Source organism: Oncorhynchus nerka, linkage group LG15 (assembly GCF_034236695.1).
Source record: "Oncorhynchus nerka isolate Pitt River linkage group LG15, Oner_Uvic_2.0, whole genome shotgun sequence".
Lineage (NCBI taxonomy): Eukaryota > Metazoa > Chordata > Actinopteri > Salmoniformes > Salmonidae > Oncorhynchus > Oncorhynchus nerka.
Window position 1 is genome coordinate 18,541,631 of NC_088410.1, and position 21,683 is coordinate 18,563,313.

The following is a 21,683-nucleotide window of genomic DNA, read 5'->3' on the forward strand; positions in this document are numbered from 1 at the left end:
GGAGGACATCCTGGTCCGTGACTGGGCTGGGTTTCTTCTTGTAGTCCTGATTGACTGTAGACCCTTCACATGCCTCTTTAACTGAGCCATTGAATTGAGATTCCAATTGTCTCTGTATGTTACCTTTAATAGCCTTTTGCGGAGGTAATAGGTGCATTGTTTTAGACATGTTACCAGACCCCTTTGCCCTGATTAAAAGGTGGTTAGGTCATTTTTAGTGACCTCCCCTTTAACCCTTTATCAGTTAGGTAATAGGTATTTTTAGTGACCTCCCCCTTTAACCCTTTATCAGTTAGGTAATAGGTATTTTTAGTGACCTCCCCTTTAACCCTTTATCAGTTAGGTAATAGGTATTTTTAGTGACCTCCCCTTTAACCCTTTATCAGTTAGGTAATAGGTATTTTTAGTGACCTTTTAGTGACCTCCCCTTTAACCCTTTATCAGTTAGGTAATAGGTATTTTTAGAGTGACCTCCCCTTTAACCCTTTATCCGTTAGGTAATAGGTCATTTTAGAGTGACCTACCCCTTTATCAGTTAGGTAATAGGTCATTTTAGAGTGACCTCCCCTTTAACTCTTTATCAGTTAGGTAATAGGTCATTTTAGAGTGACCTCCCCTTCAACAGGTCTGATTGGTAGTGTACCTGGCAGTTTGAGCCACTTGGGGACCTTGCCGGTGTCCGTCCTGACTGGTTTGGTGGCCTGGCTGTGTGTGTTCGGCTCCTCTTCCTCCTCCTCCTCAATCTCCCTGGTCCCCGTGGGGGGGTCTGGAAGGGGCTCCTCTGTTACCATGGAAGAGAAGGAGGAGGGGGGCGAAGACCTGGGCATACAGCTGAGAGAGGGGGGAGAGAGAGGGTCCGGAGAGAGGGTGAGGAGAGAGGGTGTGAGGACAGAGAGGGTGAGGAGAGAGGGTGTGAGGAGAGAGGGTGTGAGGAGAGAGGGGGAGAGAGAGGGGAGAGAGAGGGTGAGGAGAGAGGGGGAGAGAGAGGGTGAGGAGAGAGGGGAGAGAGGGTGAGGAGAGAGGGGGAGAGAGAGGGTGAGGAGAGAGGGGGAGAGAGAGGGTGAGGAGAGAGGGTGAGGAGAGGGGGGGAGAGAGAGGGTGAGGAGAGAGAGGGTGAGGAGAGAGGGGGAGAGAGAGGGTGAGGAGAGAGGGTGAGGAATGAAGAGAGAGAGAGGGTGAGGAATGAAGGAGAGAGAGAGAGGGTGAGGAATGAAGGGAGAGAGAGAGAGGGTGAGGAATGAAGGGAGAGAGAGGGTGAGGAATGAAGGGAGAGAGAGAGAGGGTGAGGAATGAAGGGAGAGAGAGAGAGGGTGAGGAATGAAGGGAGAGAGAGAGGGTGAGGAATGAAGGGAGAGAGAGGGTGAGGAATGAAGGGAGAGAGAGGGTGAGGAATGAAGGGAGAGAGAGGGTGAGGAATGAAGGGAGAGAGAGGGTGAGGAATGAAGGGAGAGAGAAAGGGATGGAGGAGAGGAAAGCGCATTCAGTCCACAGGATTTCATCAGATGTGTATTCTGAACACACACACACTTCCTGTACTTTAAATTCTCAAAACCATCTCTCTCTCTCTCCCCCCCTCTCTCTCTAGATCCCCCCCTCTCTCTCTCTCTCTCTCTCTCTCTCTCTCTCTAGACCCCCCTCTCTCTCTCTCTCTAGCCCCTCTCTCTCTCTCTCTCTCTCTCTCTCTCTCTCTCTAGACCCCCTCTCTCTCTCTCTCTCTCTCTCTCTCTAGACCCCCTCTCTCTCTCTCTCTCTCTAGACCCCCTCTCTCTCTCTCTCTAGACCTCCCCCCTCTCTCTCTCTCTCTCTCTAGACCCCCTCTCTCTCTCTCTCTCTAGACCTCCCCCCCCTCTCTCTCTCTCTCTAGACCTCCCCCCCTCTCTCTCTCTCTCTAGACCCCCTCTCTCTCTCTCTCTCTCTCTCTCTCTCTCTCTCTCTCTCCCCTCCCCCTCTCTCTCTCTAGACCCCCCTCTCTCTAGACCACCCCCTCTCTCTCTAGACACCCCCTCTCTCTCTCTCTAGACCCCCCCCTCTAGACCCCCTCTCTCTAGACCCCCAACTCAGGGAAAGACATTTCTGGACTCTCCAGATGGGCAGAGGACGTGTTTGGGAAGCGGAGTGTGTGTGTGTGTGTGTCCCAGGGGGTTCAGGCTCTTTCATGTGGCCAGGACTATAGTGACCTCAGAGGTTAGGAAAGGTCATGACATCACTATCGCACGACTTCCTGTCCAGGAGATGGAACAAACACATCCTCTCCTGACAGAACAACATTTCACCTTTGATCCGGGTGCCACATTATCAATAACTTAAACATCAATATCTCTCTCCCTCCACTATATCAATATCTCTCTTTCCCTCCACTATATCAATATCTCTCTCTCTCCCTCCACTATATCAATATCTCTCTCTCTCTCTCCCTCCACTATATCAATATCTCTCTCTCTCTCCTCCCTCCACTCAATATCTCTCTCTCTCTTTCCCTCCACTATATCAATATCTGTCTCTCTCTCTCCCTCCACTATATCAATATCTGTCTCTCTCTCTCCCTCCACTATATCAATATCTGTCTCTCTCTCTCCCTCCACTATATCAATATCTGTCTCTCTCTCCCTCCCTCCACTATATCAATATCTCTCTCTCCCTCCACTATATCAATATCTCTCTCTCCCTCCACTATATCAATATCTCTCCCTCTCTCTCTCCCTCCACTATATCAATATCTCTCTCTCTCTATTCCCTCCACTATCCCTCAATATCAATATCTCTCTCTTTCCCTCCACTATATCAATATCTCTCTCTCTCTCCCTCCACTATATCAATATCTCTCTCTCTCCCTCCACTATATCAATATCTCTCTCTCTCTCTCTCCCTCCACTATATCAATATCTCTCTCTCTCGCTCCCTCCACTATATCAATATCTCTCTCTCTCTTTCCCTCCACTATATCAATATCTCTCTCAATATCTCTTTCCTCCCTACTCAATATCAATATCTCTCTCTCTCTCTCTCTCCACTATATCAATATCTCTCTCTCTCTCCCTCCACTATATCAATCTCTCTCTCTTTCCCTATCTCTCTCTCTCTCCCTCCACTATATCAATATCTCTCTCTCTCTCTCTTTCCCTCCACTATATCAATATCAATATCTGTCTCTCTCTCTTCCCTCCACTATATCAATATCTCTCTCTCTCTCTCTCCCTCCACTATATCAATATCTCTCTCTCTCTCTCTCTCCTCCACTATATCAATATCTCTCTCTTTCCCTCCACTATATCAATATCTCTCTCTCTCTCTCTTCCCTCCACTATATCAATATCTCTCTCTCTCCACTATATCAATATCTCTCCTCCACTATATCAATATCTCTCTCTCTCTCCCTCCACTATATCAATATCTCTCTCTCTCTCCTCCACTATATCAATATCTCTCTCTCTCTCTCCACTCTTTCCCTCCACTATATCAATATCTGTCTCTCTCTCTCTCTCCCTCCACTATATCAATATCTCTCTCTCTCTTTCCCTCCACTATATCAATATCTCTCTCTCTCTTTCCCTCCACTATATCAATATCTGTCTCTCTCTCTCCCTCCACTATATCAATATCTCTCTCTCTCTCTCCCTCCACTATATCAATATCTCTCTCTCTCTCTCCCTCCACTATATCAATATCTCTCTCTCTCCCTCCACTATATCAATATCCTCTCTCTCTCTCCACTATATCACTATATCAATATCTCTCTCTCTCCCTCCACTATATCAATATCTCTCTCTCTCTCTCTTTCCCTCCACTATATCAATATCTCTCTCTCTCTCTCTCCCTCCACTATATCAATATCTCTCTCTCTCTCCCTCCACTATATCAATATCTCTCTCTCTCCTCCACTATATCAATATATCCACTATATCATCTCTCTCTCTCTTTTCCTCCACTATATCAATATCTCTCTCTCTCTCTCCCTCCACTATATCAATATCTCTCTCTCTCTTTCCCTCCACTATATCAATATCTCTCTCTCTTTCCCTCTCTCTCCCTCCACTATATCAATATCTCTCTCTCTCCACTATATCAATATCTCCACTATATCAATATCTCTCTCCCTCCACTATATCAATATCTCTCTCTCTCTCCCTCCACTATATCAATATCTCTCTCTCTCTTCCCTCCACTATATCAATATCTCTCTCTCTTTCCCTCCACTATATCAATATCTATATCTCTCTCTCTCTCCCTCCACTATATCAATATCTCTCTCTCTCTCTCCCTCCACTATATCAATATCTCTCTCTCTCTCTCCCTCCACTATATCAATATCTCTCTCTCTCCCTCCACTATATCAATATCTCTCTCTCTCTCCCTCCACTATATCAATATCTCTCTCTCTCTCTCCCTCCACTATATCAATATCTCTCTCTCTCCCTCCACTATATCAATATCTCTCTCTCTCTTTCCCTCCACTATATCAATATCTCTCTCTCTCTCTCCCTCCACTATATCAATATCTCTCTCTCTCTCTCCCTCCACTATATCAATATCTCTCTCTCTTTCCCTCCACTATATCAATATCTCTCTCTCTCTCTCCCTCCACTATATCAATATCTCTCTCTCTCTCCCTCCACTATATCAATATCTCTCTCTCTCTCTCTCCCTCCACTATATCAATATCTCTCTCTCTCCCTCCACTATATCAATATCTCTCTCTCTCTTTCCCTCCACTATATCAATATATCTCTCTCTCTCTTTCCCTCCACTATATCAATATCTCTCCACTATATCAATATCTCTCTCTCTCTCCACTATATCAATATCTCTCTCTCTCCTCCACTATATCAATATCTCTCTCTTCCCTCCCTCCACTATATCAATATCTCTCTCTCTCTTCCCTCCACTATATCAATATCTCTCTCTCTTTCCCTCCACTATATCAATATCTCTCTCTCTCTCCCTCCACTATATCAATATCTCTCTCTCTCTCCACTATATCAATATCTCTCTCTCTCTTTCCCTCCACTATATCAATATCTCTCTCTCTCTCTCCCTCCACTATATCAATATCTCTCTCTCTCTCTCCCTCCACTATATCAATATCTCTCTCTCTTTCCCTCCACTATATCAATATCTGTCTCTCTCTCTCTCCCTCCACTATATCAATATCTCTCTCTCTCTCCCTCCACTATATCAATATCTCTCTCTCTCTCTCCCTCCACTATATCAATATCTCTCTCTCTCTCTCCCTCCACTATATCAATATCTCTCTCTCTCTCCCTCCACTATATATATCAATATCTCTCTCTCTCTCCCTCCACTATATCAATATCTCTCTCTCTCTCTCCCTCCACTATATCAATATCTCTCTCTCTCTCCCTCCACTATATCAATATCTCTCTCTCTTCTCCCTCCACTATATCAATATCTCTCTCTCTTTCCCTCCACTATATCAATATCTCTCCCTCCACTATATCAATATCTCTCTCTCTCCCTCCACTATATCAATATCTCTCTCTCTCTTTCCCTCCACTATATCAATATCTCTCTCAATATCTCTCTCTCTCTCCTCCACTATATCTCTCTCTCTCCCTCCACTATATCAATATCTCTCTCTCTCAATATCTCTCCTCTCCACTATATCAATATCTCTCTCTCTCCCTCCACTATATCAATATCTCTCTCTCTCTCTCCCTCCACTATATCAATATCTCTCTCTCTCCCTCCACTATATCAATATCTCTCTCTCTCTCTCCCTCCACTATATCAATATCTCTCTCTCTCTCTCCCTCCACTATATCAATATCTCTCTCTCTCTCCTCCACTATATCAATATCTTTCCCTCCACTATATCTCCACTATATCTCTCTCTCTTTCCCTCCACTATATCAATATCTCTCTCTCTCTCTCTCCCTCCACTATATCAATATCTCTCTCTCTCTCTTTCCCTCCACTATATCAATATCTCTCTCTCTCTCCCTCCACTATATCAATATCTCTCTCTCTCTCTCCCTCCACTATATCAATATCTCTCTCTCCCTCCACTATATCAATATCTCTCTCTCTCGCTCCCTCTCCTCCACTATATCAATATCTCTCTCTCTCTCCCTCCACTATATCAATATCTCTCTCTCTCTCTCTCCCTCCACTATATCAATATCTCTCTCTCTCTCTCTCCCTCCACTATATCAATATCTCTCTCTCTCTCTCTCTCTCCCTCCACTATATCAATATCTCTCTCTCTCTTTCCCTCCACTATATCAATATCTGTCTCTCTCTCTCTCCCTCCACTATATCAATATCTCTCTCTCTCTCTCCCTCCACTATATCAATATCTCTCTCTTTCCCTCACTATATCTCTCTCTCTCTCTCTCTCCCTCCACTATATCAATATCTCTCTCTCTCCCTCCACTATATCAATATCTCTCTCTCTCTCTCCCTCCAATATCAATATCTCTCTCTCTCCCTCCACTATATCAATATCTCTCTCTCTCTCCACCCTCCACTATATCAATATCTCTCTCTCTCTCTCCCTCCACTATATCAATATCTCTCTCTCTCTCTATATCAATATCTCTCTCTCCCTCCACTATATCAATATCTCTCACTCCACTATATCTCTCTCTCTTTCCCTCCACTATATCAATATCTCTCTCTCTCTCTCTCTCCCTCCACTATATCAATATCTCTCTCTCTCTCTTCCCTCCACTATATCAATATCTCTCTCTCTCTCTCTCCCTCCACTATATCAATATCTCTCTCTCTCTTCCCTCCACTATATCAATATCTCTCTCTCTCTCTCTCTCTCCCTCCACTATATCAATATCTGTCTCTCTCTCTCTCCCTCCACTATATCAATATCTCTCTCTCTCTCTCCCTCCACTATATCAATATCTCTCTCTCTCTCCCTCCACTATATCAATATCTCTCTCTCTCTTTCCCTCCACTATATCAATATCTCTCTCTTTCCCTCCACTATATCAATATCTCTCTCTCTCCCTCCACTATATCAATATCTCTCTCTCTCTCCCTCCACTATATCAATATCTCTCTCTCTCTCTCCCTCCACTATATCAATATCTCTCTCTCTCTCTCCCTCCACTATATCAATATCTCTCTCTCTTTCCCTCCACTATATCAATATCTCTCTCTCTCTCTCCCTCCACTATATCAATATCTCTCTCTCTCTCTCCACTCAATATCTGTCTCTCTCTCCACTATATTTCCCTCCACTATATCAATATCTCTCTCTCTCTCTTCCCTCCACTATATCAATATCTCTCTCTCTCTCTTTCCCTCCACTATATCAATATCTCTCTTTCTCCACTATATCAATATCTCTCTCTCTCTTTCCCTCCACTATATCAATATCTCTCTCTCTTCCCTCCACTATATCAATATCACTATATCAATGTCTCCACTATATCTCTCTCCCTCCTCCACTATATCAATATCTGTCTCTCTCTCTCTCCCTCCACTATATCAATATCTCTCTCTCTCTCTCCCTCCACTATATCAATATCTCTCTCTCTCTCCCTCCACTATATCAATATCTCTCTCTCTCTCTCCCTCCACTATATCACTATATCACTATATCTCTCTCTCTTCCCTCCACTATATCAATATCTCTCTCTCTTCCCTCCACTATATCAATATCTCTCTCTCTCTCTCCTCCACTATATCAATATCTCTCTTCTCCCTCCACTATATCAATATCTCTCTCTCTCTCTCTCCCTCCACTATATCAATCTCTCTCTCCCTCCACTATATCAATATCTCTCTCTTTCCCTCCACTATATCAATATCAATCTCTCTCTCCCTCCACTATATCAATATCTGTCTCAATATCTCTCTCTCTCTCCCTCCACTATATCAATATCTCTCTCTCTCTCTCTCTCCACTATATCAATATCTCTCTCTCTCTCTCCCTCCACTATATCAATATCTCTCTCTCTCTCTCTCTTTCCCTCCACTATATCAATATCTCTCTCTTTCCTCCACTATATCAATATCTCTCTCTCTCTTTCCCTCCACTATATCAATATCTCTCTCTCTCTCTCCCTCCACTATATCAATATCTCTCTCTCTTTCTCCCTCCACTATATCAATATCTCTCTCTCTCTCTCTCTTTCCCTCCACTATATCAATATCTCTCTCCCTCCACTATATCAATATCTGTCTCTCTCTCTCTCCCTCCACTATATCAATATCTCTCTCTCTCTCTCCCTCCACTATATCAATATCTCTCTCTCTCTCTCCCTCCACTATATCAATATCTCTCTTCCCTCCACTATATCATATCTCTCTCTCTCTCTCTTTCCCTCCACTATATCAATATCTCTCTCTCTCTCTCTCCACTATATCAATATCTCTCTCTCTCTCTCTCCACTATATCTCTCTCTCTCCCTCCACTATATCAATATCTCTATATCAATATCTCTCTCTCTCTCTCCCTCCACTATATCAATATCTCTCTCTCTCTTTCTCCTCCACTATATCAATATCTCTCTCTCTTTCCTCCACTATATCAATATCTCTCTCTCTCTCTCCCTCCACTATATCAATATCTGTCTCTCTCTCTCTCCCTCCACTATATCAATATCTCTCTCTCTTTCCCTCCACTATATCAATATCTCTCTCTCTCTCTCCCTCCACTATATCAATATCTCTCTCTCCCTCCACTATATCAATATCTCTCTCTCTCTCTCCCTCCACTATATCAATATCTCTCTCTCTCTCTCCTCCACTATATCAATATCTCTCTCTCTCTCCCTCCACTATATCAATATCTCTCTCTCCACTCTCTCTCTTCTCTCCTCCACTATATCAATATCTCTCTCTCTCTCTCTTTCCCTCCACTATATCAATATCTCTCTCTCTCTCCTCCACTATATCAATATCTCTCTCTCTCTCTCTCTTCCCTCCACTATATCAATATCTCTCTCTCTCTCTCCCTCCACTATATCAATATCTCTCTCTCTCTCTCTCTCTCCTCCACTATATCAATATCTCTCTCTCTCTCTCTCTCCCTCCACTATATCAATATCTGTCTCTCTCTCTCTCCCTCTCTCTCTCTCTCTCTCCCTCCACTATATCAATATCTCTCTCTCTCCCTCCACTATATCAATATCTCTCTCTCTCTCTCCACTATATCAATATCTCTCTCTCTCTCTTTCCCTCCACTATATCAATATCTCTCTCTCTCTTTCCCTCCACTATATCAATATCTCTCTCTCTCTCTTTCCCTCCACTATATCAATATCTCTCTCTCTCTCTTTCCCTCCACTATATCAATATCTCTCTCTCTCCCTCCACTATATCAATATCTGTCTCTCTCTCTCTCCCTCCACTATATCAATATCTCTCTCTCTCTCTCCACTATATCTATCTCTCTCTCTCTCTCTCCCTCCACTATATCAATATCTCTCTCTCCCTCCACTATATCAATATCTCTCTCGCTCCCTCCACTATATCAATATCTCTCTCTCTCCCTCCACTATATCAATATCTCTCTCTCTCTCTCCCTCCACTATATCAATATCTCTCTCTCTCTTTCTCTCCACTATATCAATATCTCTCTCTCTCTCTTTCCCTCCACTATATCAATCTCTCTCTCTCTCTCTCTCTCTCTCTCCCTCCACTATATCAATATCTCTCTCTCTCTCTTTCCCTCCACTATATCAATATCTCTCTCTCTCTTACCCCCCTTTCCCACTCCCTCTCTCTCTCTCTCTCTCTCACCCTCCCTCACAGAAGTAGGGGAGAGGTAGAAGGTTCCCTGGCATCCCCTTTGAAGCTAATAGTGGAATGAGGGACAGGAGGAGGAGAGAGAGGTGAAGAGGAGTGGATGGATGAAGGGGAGATGGGTTAGTGGTGTGTGTGTGTGTGTGTCTCGACTGATGGTGGAGGGGCAACAATTGGGGTCAGATTGGGGAAATGGCTCTATCTTTAGAGGAAGGGGGAGGTGGGGGTGTGTGTCCTCGACTGATGGTGGAGGGGCAACAGGTGGGGGTCAGATTGGGGAAATGGCTCTATCTTTAGAGGAGGGGAGGTGGGGGGTGTCCGTGCGTTTGGCCGGAACCCTTCAAAGGATTCTGATGATGACAGCGCTGTGACAGGAACATAGAGCCGTCGCCCGGGGAAACACAGCCGAGCCGTGTTGCCACGACGATGGGGCAGTTCCACCAACAGGAGGTTCTGATCCTCTCCTTCTCACACACACAAATAAAATGTTGTTGTTTGGTTGTTAAATGTCAACAGTAGACTGACCCAGCAATGGCCTCGTCTGCTTGTAGGGCCGAGACACTGGAATCCAGGAGATGTCTCTCTAAGTAACTCTCTGTGGACAGAGAACACACCTTCAGAACCATCTCATCCAAGGCAACACGTTGAAATCAACCCGAGGTAAAGGGAGACACACCTGTCTTGACGTCAGAGCCAAAGTAGACCAGGGCAGCAGGGAACAGGTCAGCCTGGAGAGAGAGAGAGAGAGAAGATCTCTCTCCTCCAATCAAGAGAGAGAGAGAGAGAGAGACGCCCGTTTCAATCCACTTCTAACACTCCAACAGCTTCTTCACCGTCACCAAACATGGCGGCACACAGTTCAGTTTGAAGTCGACCACTAACTGAAGGCTCATCGAGCGGTTGGGAAAACACCTTCACCTCGAGAGCCAAACAACAACCCCTGAATCACGAGCCCTGAAAGTGAAAGGTTTAAATGGTGCCGATGGCTGTAATGACTGACAGACTGGTGATTACAGGGTGAGTACAGACAGAGTTATTATTCTGACTCTACTGTTTACCTGAGAGAGGTAGACAGAGAGACCGTTAAAAATATCTCTAGTGCTGTCTGCTGAGGATAGACACAGCCCCAAAACCTTCTCTCCCTGCCGTCCTCCCCCCTCTGTCCTCTCTCTACCCCCCTCTGTCCTCTCTCTACCCCCCTCTGTCCTCTCTCTACCCCCCTCTGTCCTCAGTCCTCTCTCTACCCCCCTCTGTCCTCAGTCCTTCCTCTCTCTACTATATCCCCTCTGTCCTCAGTCCTCTCTCTACCCCCTCTGTCATCAGTCCTCTCCTGTCCCTCTCTCTCTACCCCCTCTGGCCTCAGTCCTTTCCTGTCCCCTCTCTACCCCCTCTGGCCTCAGTCCTCTCTCTACCCCCTCTGGCCTCAGTCCTCTCTCTACCCCCTCTGGCCTCAGTCCTCTCTCTACCCCCTCTGGCCTCAGTCTCTCTCTCTACCCCCTCTGGCCTCAGTCCTCTCTCTACCCCCTCTGGCCTCAGTCCTCTCTCTACCCCCTCTGGCCTCAGTCCTGTCCCTCAGTCCTCTCTCTACCCCCTGTCCTCAGTCCTTTCCTGTCCTCTCTCTACCCCCTCTGGCCTCTCTCTACCCCCTCCCTCAGTCCTCTCTCTACCCTCAGTCCTGTCCTCAGTCCTCTCTCTACCCCCTCAGTCCTCAGTCCTTTCCTGTCCCTCTCTCTACCCCCCTCTGTCCTCTCTCTACCCCCTCTGGCCTCAGTCCTCTCTCTTACCCCTCTCTGGCCTCAGTCTCTCTCTACCCCCTCTGGCCTCTCCTGTCCTCTCTTTACCCCCTGTCCTCTCTCTCTACCCCCTCTGTCCTCCTCTACCCCCCTCTGTCCTCTCTACCCTCTACTGTCCTCCTCTGTCCCTCTCTCCTGTCCTCTCTCCTTACCCCCCTGTCCTCTCTCTACCCCCTCTGTCCTCAGTCCTCTCTCTACCCCCTCTGTCCTCAGTCCTCTCTCTACCCCCCTCTGTCCTCAGTCCTTTCCTGTCCTCTCTCTACCCCCTCTGTCCTCTCTCTACCCCCTCTGGCCTCAGGCCTCTCTCTACCCCCTCTGGCCTCAGGCCTCTCTCTACCCCCTCTGGCCTCAGGCCTCTCTCTACCCCCCTCTCTGGCCTCAGGCCCTCTCTACCCCCCTCTGGCCTCTCCTGTCCTCTCTTTACCTCTCTCCCTCCCCCTCTCTGCCCCTCTCTCTACCCCTCTACCCTCAGTCCTCCCTCTGTCTTCTCTCTACCCCCATCTGTCCCTCTCTCTACTCCCCCTTTGTCCTCAGTCCTCCCTCTGTCCTCTCTCTACCCCCTCTGTCCTCAGTCCTCCCTCTGTCCTCTCCCCACCCCCTCTGGCCTCTCCCCACCCCCATTCTGGCCTCTCCCCACCCCTCTCTGGCCTCTCTCTACCCCTCTACCTACCACTCTCCCCTCAGTCCTCTCTCTACCTCCTCCTCCCTCCAGTCCTTCTGGTTTCTATTATGGACAGAGCTGTTAATGACTATTATTAGAGACTCTTTGAACAAGAAACAATGTGTAGCAATGGGATAACAGACATTCCACCACTCTCTCCCTGGGCACAACATGCTCCCTTAGACACTGGCGTCTCCATAGGCAGGGGAGATAGAGGGGAGGGCTGCTATCAGAGGGCTGCTGGGATGGGGAACATTCCTTCTGTGACATCACACAAAATCATTCAATTGAACTGTCTGTCTGTCTGTCTGTCTGTGTGTCTGTCTGTGTGTGTGTGTGTGTGAGAGATGGCTCCAGAATCTCTCTCCAGACTGGTGTGTACTTCTAAGGGTGTAATCGTGGCGATCTCTACACTCCCTATGAATCTAACCCTTGCAACCTCACACATCAGACCCCCCCCCCCCCCCCCATCCCCTCTGTCTCCCTCCCCCTCAGTCTTCCTCCCTCTCTCTCCTCACCCCAGATCAAACAGTGGTGAAGGTCAGTAGGGCAGAAAATGGACACAGAGAGGAGGAGGAGGACAGGAGAGAAAAGAGCAACAGAGAGGAGGAAGGAGGAGGAGGACAGAGAGAAAAGAGCAACAGAGAGAGGAGGGAGGAGGAGGACAGGAGAGAAAAGAGCAACAGAGAGAGAGGAGGAGGAGGACAGGGAAAAGAGCAACAGAGAGAGGAGGAGGAGGACAGAGAAAAGAGCAACAGAGAGAGGAGGAGGAGGAGGACAGGAGAAAAGAGCAACAGAGAGAGGAGGAGGAGGAGGACAGAAGAAAAGCAACACAGAGAGAGGGAGGAGGACAGGAGAGAAAAGAGCAACAGAGAGAGGAGGGAGGAGGACAGGAGAGAACATAGCAACAGAGAGGGAGGAGGAGGAGGACAGGAGAGAAAAGAGCAACAGAGAGAGAGGAGGAGGAGGACAGGAGAGGAGCAACAGAGAGAGAAGGAGGAGGAGGGCAACAGACAGAGAGGAGGAGGAGGAGGACAGGAGAGAAAAGCAGCAACAGAGGAGGAGGAGGGAAAGAGCAACAGAGGAGAGGAGGAGGAGGACAGCAACAGAGAGAAAAGGAGCAACAGAGAGAGGAGGAGGAGGAGGACAGGAGAGAACAAGCAACAGAGAGAGAGGAGGAGGACAGGAGGGAGGAGGAGGGAGGAGGACAGGAGAAAAGAGCAACAGAGAGAGGAGGGAGGAGGACAGGAGGAAAAGAGCAACAGAGAAAGAAGGAGGCAGAGAAAAGAGCAACAGAGAGAGGAGGACAGGAGAGAAAAGAGCAACAGAGAGAGAGGAGGAGGAGGACAGGAGAAAAGAGCAACAGAGAGAGAGGAGAAGGACAGGAGAGAAAAGAGCAACAGAGAGAGGAGGAGGACAGGAGAGAAAAGAGCAACAGAGAGAGGAGGAGGCGGACAGGAGAGAAAAGAGCAACAGAGAGAGGAGAAGGACAGGAGAGAAAAGAGCAACAGAGAGAGAGGAGGAGGACAGGAGAGAAAAGAGCAACAGAGAGAGAGGAGGAGGAGGACAGGAGAGAAAAGAGCAACAGAGAGAGAGATGTATTTTTCTAAAGCACATGAGAATTCCTTGTGTTGTGTTATTATTGTGTAGGGTTCATGTCTCCATGCTGTTTCAAACCTACTAGAACCCGAATTAATACTTTACACTGATTGGAGCAACAATAAATAAAGTTTACCAGTCCAATTTCATTCTGTTCTTTAGAGACATGGAGAGTCTTACCTGTAGGGGGGGGCTTACCTGGAAGAGGGTGGCTGTTGGGTCCTTACCTGTAGGGGGGGGGCTTACCTGGAAAGAGGGTGGCTGTTGGGTCCTTACCTGTAGGGGGGGGGGGGGCTTACCTGGAAGAGGGTGGCTGTTGGGTCCTTACCTGTAGGGGGGCTTACCTGGAAGAGGGTGGCTGTTGGGTCCTTACCTGTAGGGGGGGGCTTACCTGGAAGAGGGTGGCTGTTGGGTCCTTACCTGTAGGGGGGCTTACCTGGAAGAGGGTGGCTGTTGGGTCCTTACCTGTAGGGGGGGGGGGCTTACCTGGAAGAGGGTGGCTGTTGGGTCCTTACATGTAGGGGGGGGGGGGCTTACCTGGAAAAGGGTGGCTGTTGGGTCCTCCAGAATGGTTTTAGGAGGAGCGATGACTGGAAGAGAGGAAATAATCATTTTATATCCAAAATGAGAGAGAGAGATGGAGAGATTATCCTCTCCCTCTCTGTCCCCATCCCTCCACCTCCCCTGAGCTCTAGGGCCATGCCTCAGGACTCCTGTCTGTCCCTCCACCTCCCTGAGCTCCAGGGCCTGCCTCAGGACTCCTGTCTGTCCCTCCCCCTCTCCCCTTCCCCCTGAGCTCTAGGGCCATGCCTCAGGACTCCTGTCTGTCCCCCTCCACCTCCCCCTGAGCTCTAGGGCCATGCCTCAGGACTCCTGTCTGTCCCCCCCCTCCCCTGAGCTCTAGGGCCATGCCTCAGGACTCCTGTCTGTCCCTCCACCTCCCCTGAGCTCTAGGGCCATGCTTCAGGACTCCTGTCTGTCCCTCCCCCTGAGGACCTGAGCTCTAGGGCCATGCCTCAGGGCTCCTGGCTGTCCCTCCCCCTCCACCTCCCCTGAGGACCTGAGCTCTAGGGCCATGCCTCAGGACTCCTGTCTGTCCCTCCCCCTGAGGACCTGAGCTCTAGGGCCATGCCTCAGGACTCCTGTCTGTCCCTCCCCCTGAGGACCTGAGCTCTAGGGGCCATACCTCAGGACTCCTGTCTGTCCCTCCACCTCCCCTGAGCTCTAGGGCCATGCCTCAGGACTCCTGGCTGTCCCTCCACCTCCCCCTGAGCTCTAGGGCCATGCCTCAGGACTCCTGGCTGTCCCTCCACCTCCCCCTGAGCTCTAGGGCCATGCCTCAGGACTCCTGTCTGTCCCCCTCCACCTCCCCCTGAGCTCTAGGGCCATGCCTCAGGGCTCCTGTCTGTCCCTCCCCCCTGAGGACCTGAGCTCTAGGGCCATGCCTCAGGACTCCTGTCTGTCCCCCTCCACCTCCCCCTGAGCTCTAGGGCCATGCCTCAGGACTCCTGTCTGTCCCCCTCCACCTCCCCCTGAGCTCTAGGGCCATGCCTCAGGACTCCTGTCTGTCCCTCCACCTCCCCCTGAGCTCTAGGGCCATGCCTCAGGACTCCTGTCTGTCCCTCCACCTCCCCCTGAGCTCTAGGGCCATGCCTCAGGACTCCTGTCTGTCCCTCCACCTCCCCCTGAGCTCTAGGGCCATGCCTCAGGACTCCTGTCTGTCCCTCCACCTCCCCCTGAGCTCTAGGGCCATGCCTCAGGACTCCTGTCTGTCCCTCCCCCCTGAGGACCTGAGCTCTAGGGCCATGCCTCAGGGCTCCTGGCTGTCCCTCCACCTCCCCCTGAGCTCTAGGGCCATGCCTCAGGACTCCTGTCTGTCCCTCCCCCTGAGGACCTGAGCTCTAGGGCCATGCCTCAGGACTCCTGTCTGTCCCTCCCCCTGAGGACCTGAGCTCTAGGGCCATGCCTCAGGACTCCTGTCTGTCCCCTCCCTGAGGACCTGAGCTCTAGGGCCATGCCTCCAGGGCTCCTGGCTGTCCCTCCCCCTTCCCCTGAGCTCTAGGGCCATGCCTCAGGTCCCTCCCCTGAGGACCTGAGCTCTAGGGGCCATACCTCAGACTCCTGGCTGTCCCTCCCCTCCCCTGAGCTCTAGGGCCATGCCTCAGGACTCCTGTCTGTCCCTCCCCCTGAGGACCTGAGCTCTAGGGGCCATGCCTCAGGACTCCTGTCTGTCCCTCCACCTCCCCCTGAGCTCTAGGGCCATGCCTCAGGACTCCTGTCTGTCCCTCCCCCCTGAGGACCTGAGCTCTAGGGGCCATGCCTCAGGGCTCCTGGCTGTCCCTCCACCTCCCCCTGAGCTCTAGGGCCATGCCTCAGGACTCTGTCCCTCCCCCTGAGGACCTGAGCTCTAGGGCCATGCCTCAGGACTCCTGTCTGTCCCTCCCCCTGAGGACCTGAGCTCTAGGGCCATGCCTCAGGACTCCTGTCTGTCCCTCCCCCTGAGGACCTGAGCTCTAGGGGCCATGCCTCAGGGCTCCTGGCTGTCCCTCCCCCTTCCCCCTGAGCTCTAGGGCCATGCCTCAGGGCTCCTGGCTGTCCCCCTCCCCCTTCCCCCTGAGCTCTAGGGCCATGCCTCAGGACTCCTGGCTGTCCCTCCCCCTGAGGACCTGAGCTCTAGGGGCCATACCTCAGGACTCCTGGCTGTCCCTCCCCCTGAGGACCTGAGCTCTAGGGCCATGCCTCAGGGCTCCTGGCTGTCCCTCCCCCTCTCCCCTTCCCCCTGAGCTCTAGGGCCATGCCTCAGGACTCCTGGCTGTCCCTCCCCCCTGAGGACCTGAGCTATAGGGCCATGCCTTGGCACTCCTGTCTGTCCCTCTCCACTGAGGACCTGAGCTCTAGGGGCCATGCCTCAAGGCTCCTGTCTGTCCCTCCACCCTGAGGACCTGAGCTCTAGGGCCATACCTCAGGACTCCTGGCTGTCCCCCTCCCCAGTCATGCTGCCAATCAAGGTTATGTTGTTCTGCCTGCGGCTATGGATCCCTGACCTGTTCACCAGACGTGCTACCTTGTCTCAGACCTGCTGGTTCCACCCTCCCTGTCTCCCTCCCTAGTCACTGTGCTGCTACATCTACATTGCTTGCTGATATAAAAAGGGCTTCATAAATATACTGAACAAAAATATAAAGCAACATGTAAAGTGTTGGTTTCATGAGCTGAAATAAAATATGTTTTGCAATAATGTGTTTACATCCCTGTTAGTGGGCATTTCTCCTCTGCCAAGATAATCCATCCATCTGACAGGTCTGACATCAAGAAGCTGATTAAACAGCATGATCATTACACAGAAAAGACCACTAAAATGTGAAGGTCTGTCACACAACACCACAGAAGTCTCAAGTCGAAATCCACAGAGATCAGGGACAAAAATGTATTTAAATTGACTGATCTCCTTATATGAACTGTGACTCATTAGAATCGTTTAAATTGTTGCATGTAACTTTTATATTTGTGTTCAGTATAAAGTTGATTGAGAGATGAGAGAGAGATGAGCGAGAGAGAGAGATGGAGCGAGAGAGAGAGATGGAGAGAGAGAGAGAGATGGAGAGAGAGAGAGAGATGGAGCGAGAGAGAGAGACGGAGCGAGAGAGAGAGACGGAGCGAGAGAGAGAGAGACGGAGCGAGAGAGAGAGACGGAGCGAGAGAGAGAGACGGAGCGAGAGAGAGAGAGAGAGATGGAGAGAGAGAGAGAGATGGAGCGAGAGAGAGAGAGAGATGGAGCGAGAGAGAGAGAGAGACCGAGGAGAGAGAGAGAGAGAGACGGAGAGAGAGAGAGACGGAGCGAGAGAGAGAGACGGAGCGAGAGAGAGAGACGGAGCGAGAGAGAGACGGAGCGAGAGAGAGAGAGAGAGACGGAGCGAGAGAGAGAGAGAGAGCGAGAGAGAGAGACGGAGCGAGAGACCGAGCGAGAGAGAGACGGAGCGAGAGAGAGACGGAGCGAGAGAGAGACGGAGCGAGAGAGAGACGGAGCGAGAGAGAGACGGAGCGAGAGAGAGACGGAGCGAGAGAGAGAGACGGAGCGAGAGAGAGAGACGGAGCGAGAGAGAGATGGAGCGAGAGAGAGACGGAGCGAGAGAGAGAGAGACGGAGCGAGAGAGAGAGATGGAGCGAGAGAGAGATGGAGCGAGAGAGATGGAGCGAGAGAGAGATGGAGCGAGAGAGAGATGGAGCGAGAGAGATGGAGATGGAGATGGAGAGAGAGATGGAGCGAGAGAGAGAGATGGAGCGAGAGAGAGATGGAGCGAGAGAGATGGAGAGAGAGAGAGACGGAGCGAGAGAGAGATGGAGCGAGAGAGAGATGGAGCGAGAGAGACGGAGCGAGAGAGAGAGATGGGAGCGAGAGAGAGAGATGGAGAGAGACGGAGCGAGAGAGAGATGGAGCGAGAGAGAGATGGAGCGAGAGAGAGATGGAGAGAGAGAGAGATGGAGAGAGAGAGAGAGAGAGAGAGAGAGAGAGATGGAGAGAGAGAGAGAGATGGAGAGAGAGAGAGAGATGGAGAGAGAGAGAGATGGAGAGAGAGAGAGAGAGAGATGGAGAGAGAGAGATGGAGAGATGAGAGAGAGATGGAGAGAGAGAGATGGAGAGAGAGATGGAGCGAGAGAGAGACGAGAGAGATGGAGAGAGAGAGATGGAGAGAGAGAGAGGACGGAGAGAGAGATGGAGAGAGAGAGGACGGAGCGAGAGAGAGACGGAGAGAGAGGAGAGAGAGAGAGACGGAGAGAGGAGAGAGAGAGAGAGAGAGACGGAGAGAGAGAGAGAGAGACGGAGAGAGAGAGACGAGAGGGAGAGACGGAGCGGAGCGAGGAGAGACGGAGAGAGAGAGACGAGACGGAGCGAGAGAGAGAGACGAGAGAGAGACGGAGCGAGAGAGAGACGGAGCGAGGAGCGAGAGAGAGAGAGACGGAGCGAGAGAGACGGAAAAGAGAGCGAGAGAGACGGAGAGCGAAAGAGAGAGAGCGAGCGAGAGAGAGACGGAGCGGAGAGAGAGACGGAGCAAGAGAGGAAGCGAGAGAGACGGAGCGAGAGAGAGGAGACGGAGACGGAGCGAGAGAGACGGAGCGAGAGAGAGACGGAGAGAGAGACGGAGACGAGAGGAGAGAGAGACGGAGCGAGAGAGACGGAGAGAGAGAGAGACGGAGCGAGAGAGACGGGAGCAGAGAGAGACGGAGCGAGAGAGAGACGGAGAGAGAGAGACGGAGCGAGAGAGAGACGGGAGGAGAGAGAGAGCGGAGCGAAGACGGAGAGCGAGAGAGAGACGAGAGAGCGGAGAGAGAGAGACGGAGCGAGAGAGAGAGAGACGGAGCGAGAGAGAGACGGAGAGAGAGAGAGAGACGGAGAGAGAGAGATGGAGAGAGAGAGAGAGAGAGAGAGAGAGGAGAGATGAGAGACGAGAGAGAGACGGAGCGAGAGAGAGACGGAGCGAGAGAGAGACGGAGCGAGAGAGAGAGACGGAGCGAGACGGAGCGAGAGAGAGAGAGAGCGAGAGAGACGGAGCGGAGCGAGAGAGAGAGACGGAGCGAGAGAGAGACGGAGCGAGAGAGAGACGGAGCGAGAGAGAGAGACGGAGAGAGACGGAGCGAGAGGAGCGGAAGAGAGAGAGACGGAGAGAGAGACGGAGAGAGAGAGAGAGACGGAGCGAGAGAGACGGAGAGACGGAGCGAGAGAGAGACGGAGCGAGAGAGACGGAGCGAGAGAGAGAGACGGAGAGAGAGAGACGGAGAGAGAGAGACGGAGAGAGAGAGACGAGAGAGAGAGAGATGGAGAGAGAGAGAGGAGTGAGAGAGACGGAGCGAGAGAGAGAGACGGAGAGACGGAGAGAGAGAGAGACGGAGGAGCGGAGCGAGAGAGACGGAGCGAGAGAGAGATGGACGAGAGAGAGAGAGAGAGAGAGAGAGAGACGAGAGAGAGACGGAGCGAGAGAGAGACGGAGACGGAGAGAGACGGAGCGAGAGAGAGACGGAGAGAGAGAGAGAGAGAGAGAGAGCGAGAGAGAGATGGAGAGACGAGAGAGGGAGAGAGAGACGGAGAGAGACGGAGAGAGAGAGAGAGACAGAGAGAGAGAGACGAGAGGCGGAGAGAGACGGAGAGAGAGAGATGGAGCGAGAGAGAGACGGAGCGAGAGAGAGAGACGGAGAGAGACGGAGCGAGAGACGAGAGAGAGAGACGGAGAGAGAGAGAGATAGCTGGAGAGAGAGAGAGAGAGAGAGAGAGAGGAGAGAGAGAGAGACGGAGAGAGAGAGAGACGAGAGATGGAGAGAGAGAGAGACGGAGAGAGAGAGAGAGAGAGCGAGCGAGAGAGAGAGAGATGGGAGAGAGAGATCGAGAGAGAGACGCTCTGGAGAGAGAGCGGAGCTAAATGAGAGAGAGAGAAATGTAAGAGAAACGGAGCGATACTCACACAGGTAGAAGGGTAGTTGGGGTCCTGCAGGTGGCTCTTCACAAAGTGCCTCAGAGCAGCAACTGGAGGACAGTTGAAAACCACCTGGTTATTCCATCACATCTCTATGGTTCCAGTTTGATTCTAATGGTTCCAGTTTGATTCTAATGGTTATTCCATCACATCTCTATGGTTCCAGTATGATTCTAATGGTTATTCCATCACATCTCTATGGTTCCAGTTTGATTCTAATGGTTATTCCATCACATCTCTATGGTTCCAGTTTGATTCTAATGGTTATTCCATCACATCTCTATGGTTCCAGTTTGATTCTAATGTCAGATAGATATCAACTAGCTGTCTCTGGAGTCAACACATAGTTACTAATACAAGGAGACAGAAAGGGAGAGAGGAAGAGAGAGATCTACCTGTCTCTAGAGTCAACACATAGTTACTAATACAAGGAGACAGAAGGGGATAGAGGAAGAGGAAGGGAGAGATCTACCTGTCTCTAGAGTCAACACATAGTTACTAACACAAGGAGACAGAAGGGGATAGAGGAAGAGAGAGATCTACCCGTCTCTAGACTCAACACATAGTTACTAATACAAGGAGACAGAAGGGGATAGAGGAAGAGAGAGATCTACCTGTCTCTAGACTCAACACATAGTTACTAATACAAGGAGACAGAAGGGGATAGGGAAGAGAGGAAGAGAGAGATCTACCTGTCTCTAGACTCAACACATAGTTACTAATACAAGGAGAAGGGAGAGAGGGAGAGAGAGAGAGAGAGAGAGGGAGAGATCTACCTGAGAGACAAGGAGACAGAAGGGGATAGAGGAAGAGAGAGATCTACCTGTCTCTAGAGTCAACACATAGTTACTAACACAAGGAGACAGAAGGGGATAGAGGAAGAGAGAGATCAGAGAGGGGATAGAGGAAGAGAGAGAGATACCTGTCTCTAGAGTCAACACATAGTTACTAACACAAGGAGACAGAAGGGGATAGAGGAAGAGAGAGATCTACCTGTCTCTAGACTCAACACATAGTTACTAACACAAGGAGACAGAAGGGGATAGAGGAAGAGAGATCTACCTGTCTCTAGACTCAACACATAGTTACTAACACAAGGAGACAGAAGGGGATAGAGGAAGAGAGATCTACCTGTCTCTAGACTCACATCACATGGTTCCAGTTACTAACACAAGGAGACAGAAAGGGAGAGAGGATTCTAAGAGAGATCTACCTGTCTCTAGAGTCAACACAGTTACTAATACAAGGAGACAGTCTTTGAGTCTAATAGTTACACAAGGAGACAGAAGGGGATAGAGGAAAGAGAGAGATCTACCTGTCTCTAGAGTCAACACATAGTTACTAACACAAGGAGACAGAAGGGGGGGATAGAGGAAGAGAGATCTACCTGTCTCTAGAGTCAACACATAGTTACTAACACAAGGAGACAGAAGGGGATAG

The 21,683-nt window shown here is 50.1% G+C and overlaps 1 protein-coding gene across 1 annotated transcript in view; it reads right to left on the bottom strand.

Moving 5' to 3' along the window:
- aspscr1 (ASPSCR1 tether for SLC2A4, UBX domain containing) overlaps positions 1–21,683 on the bottom strand; it is a 41,549-nt gene that overhangs the window by 12,740 nt on the left and 7,126 nt on the right. The window contains 6 exon segments of the mRNA XM_065000672.1: positions 644–831; positions 10,249–10,318; positions 10,400–10,451; positions 14,314–14,366; positions 20,232–20,246; positions 20,249–20,293. Coding sequence (XP_064856744.1) covers positions 644–831; positions 10,249–10,318; positions 10,400–10,451; positions 14,314–14,366; positions 20,232–20,246; positions 20,249–20,293 — 423 coding nt within the window.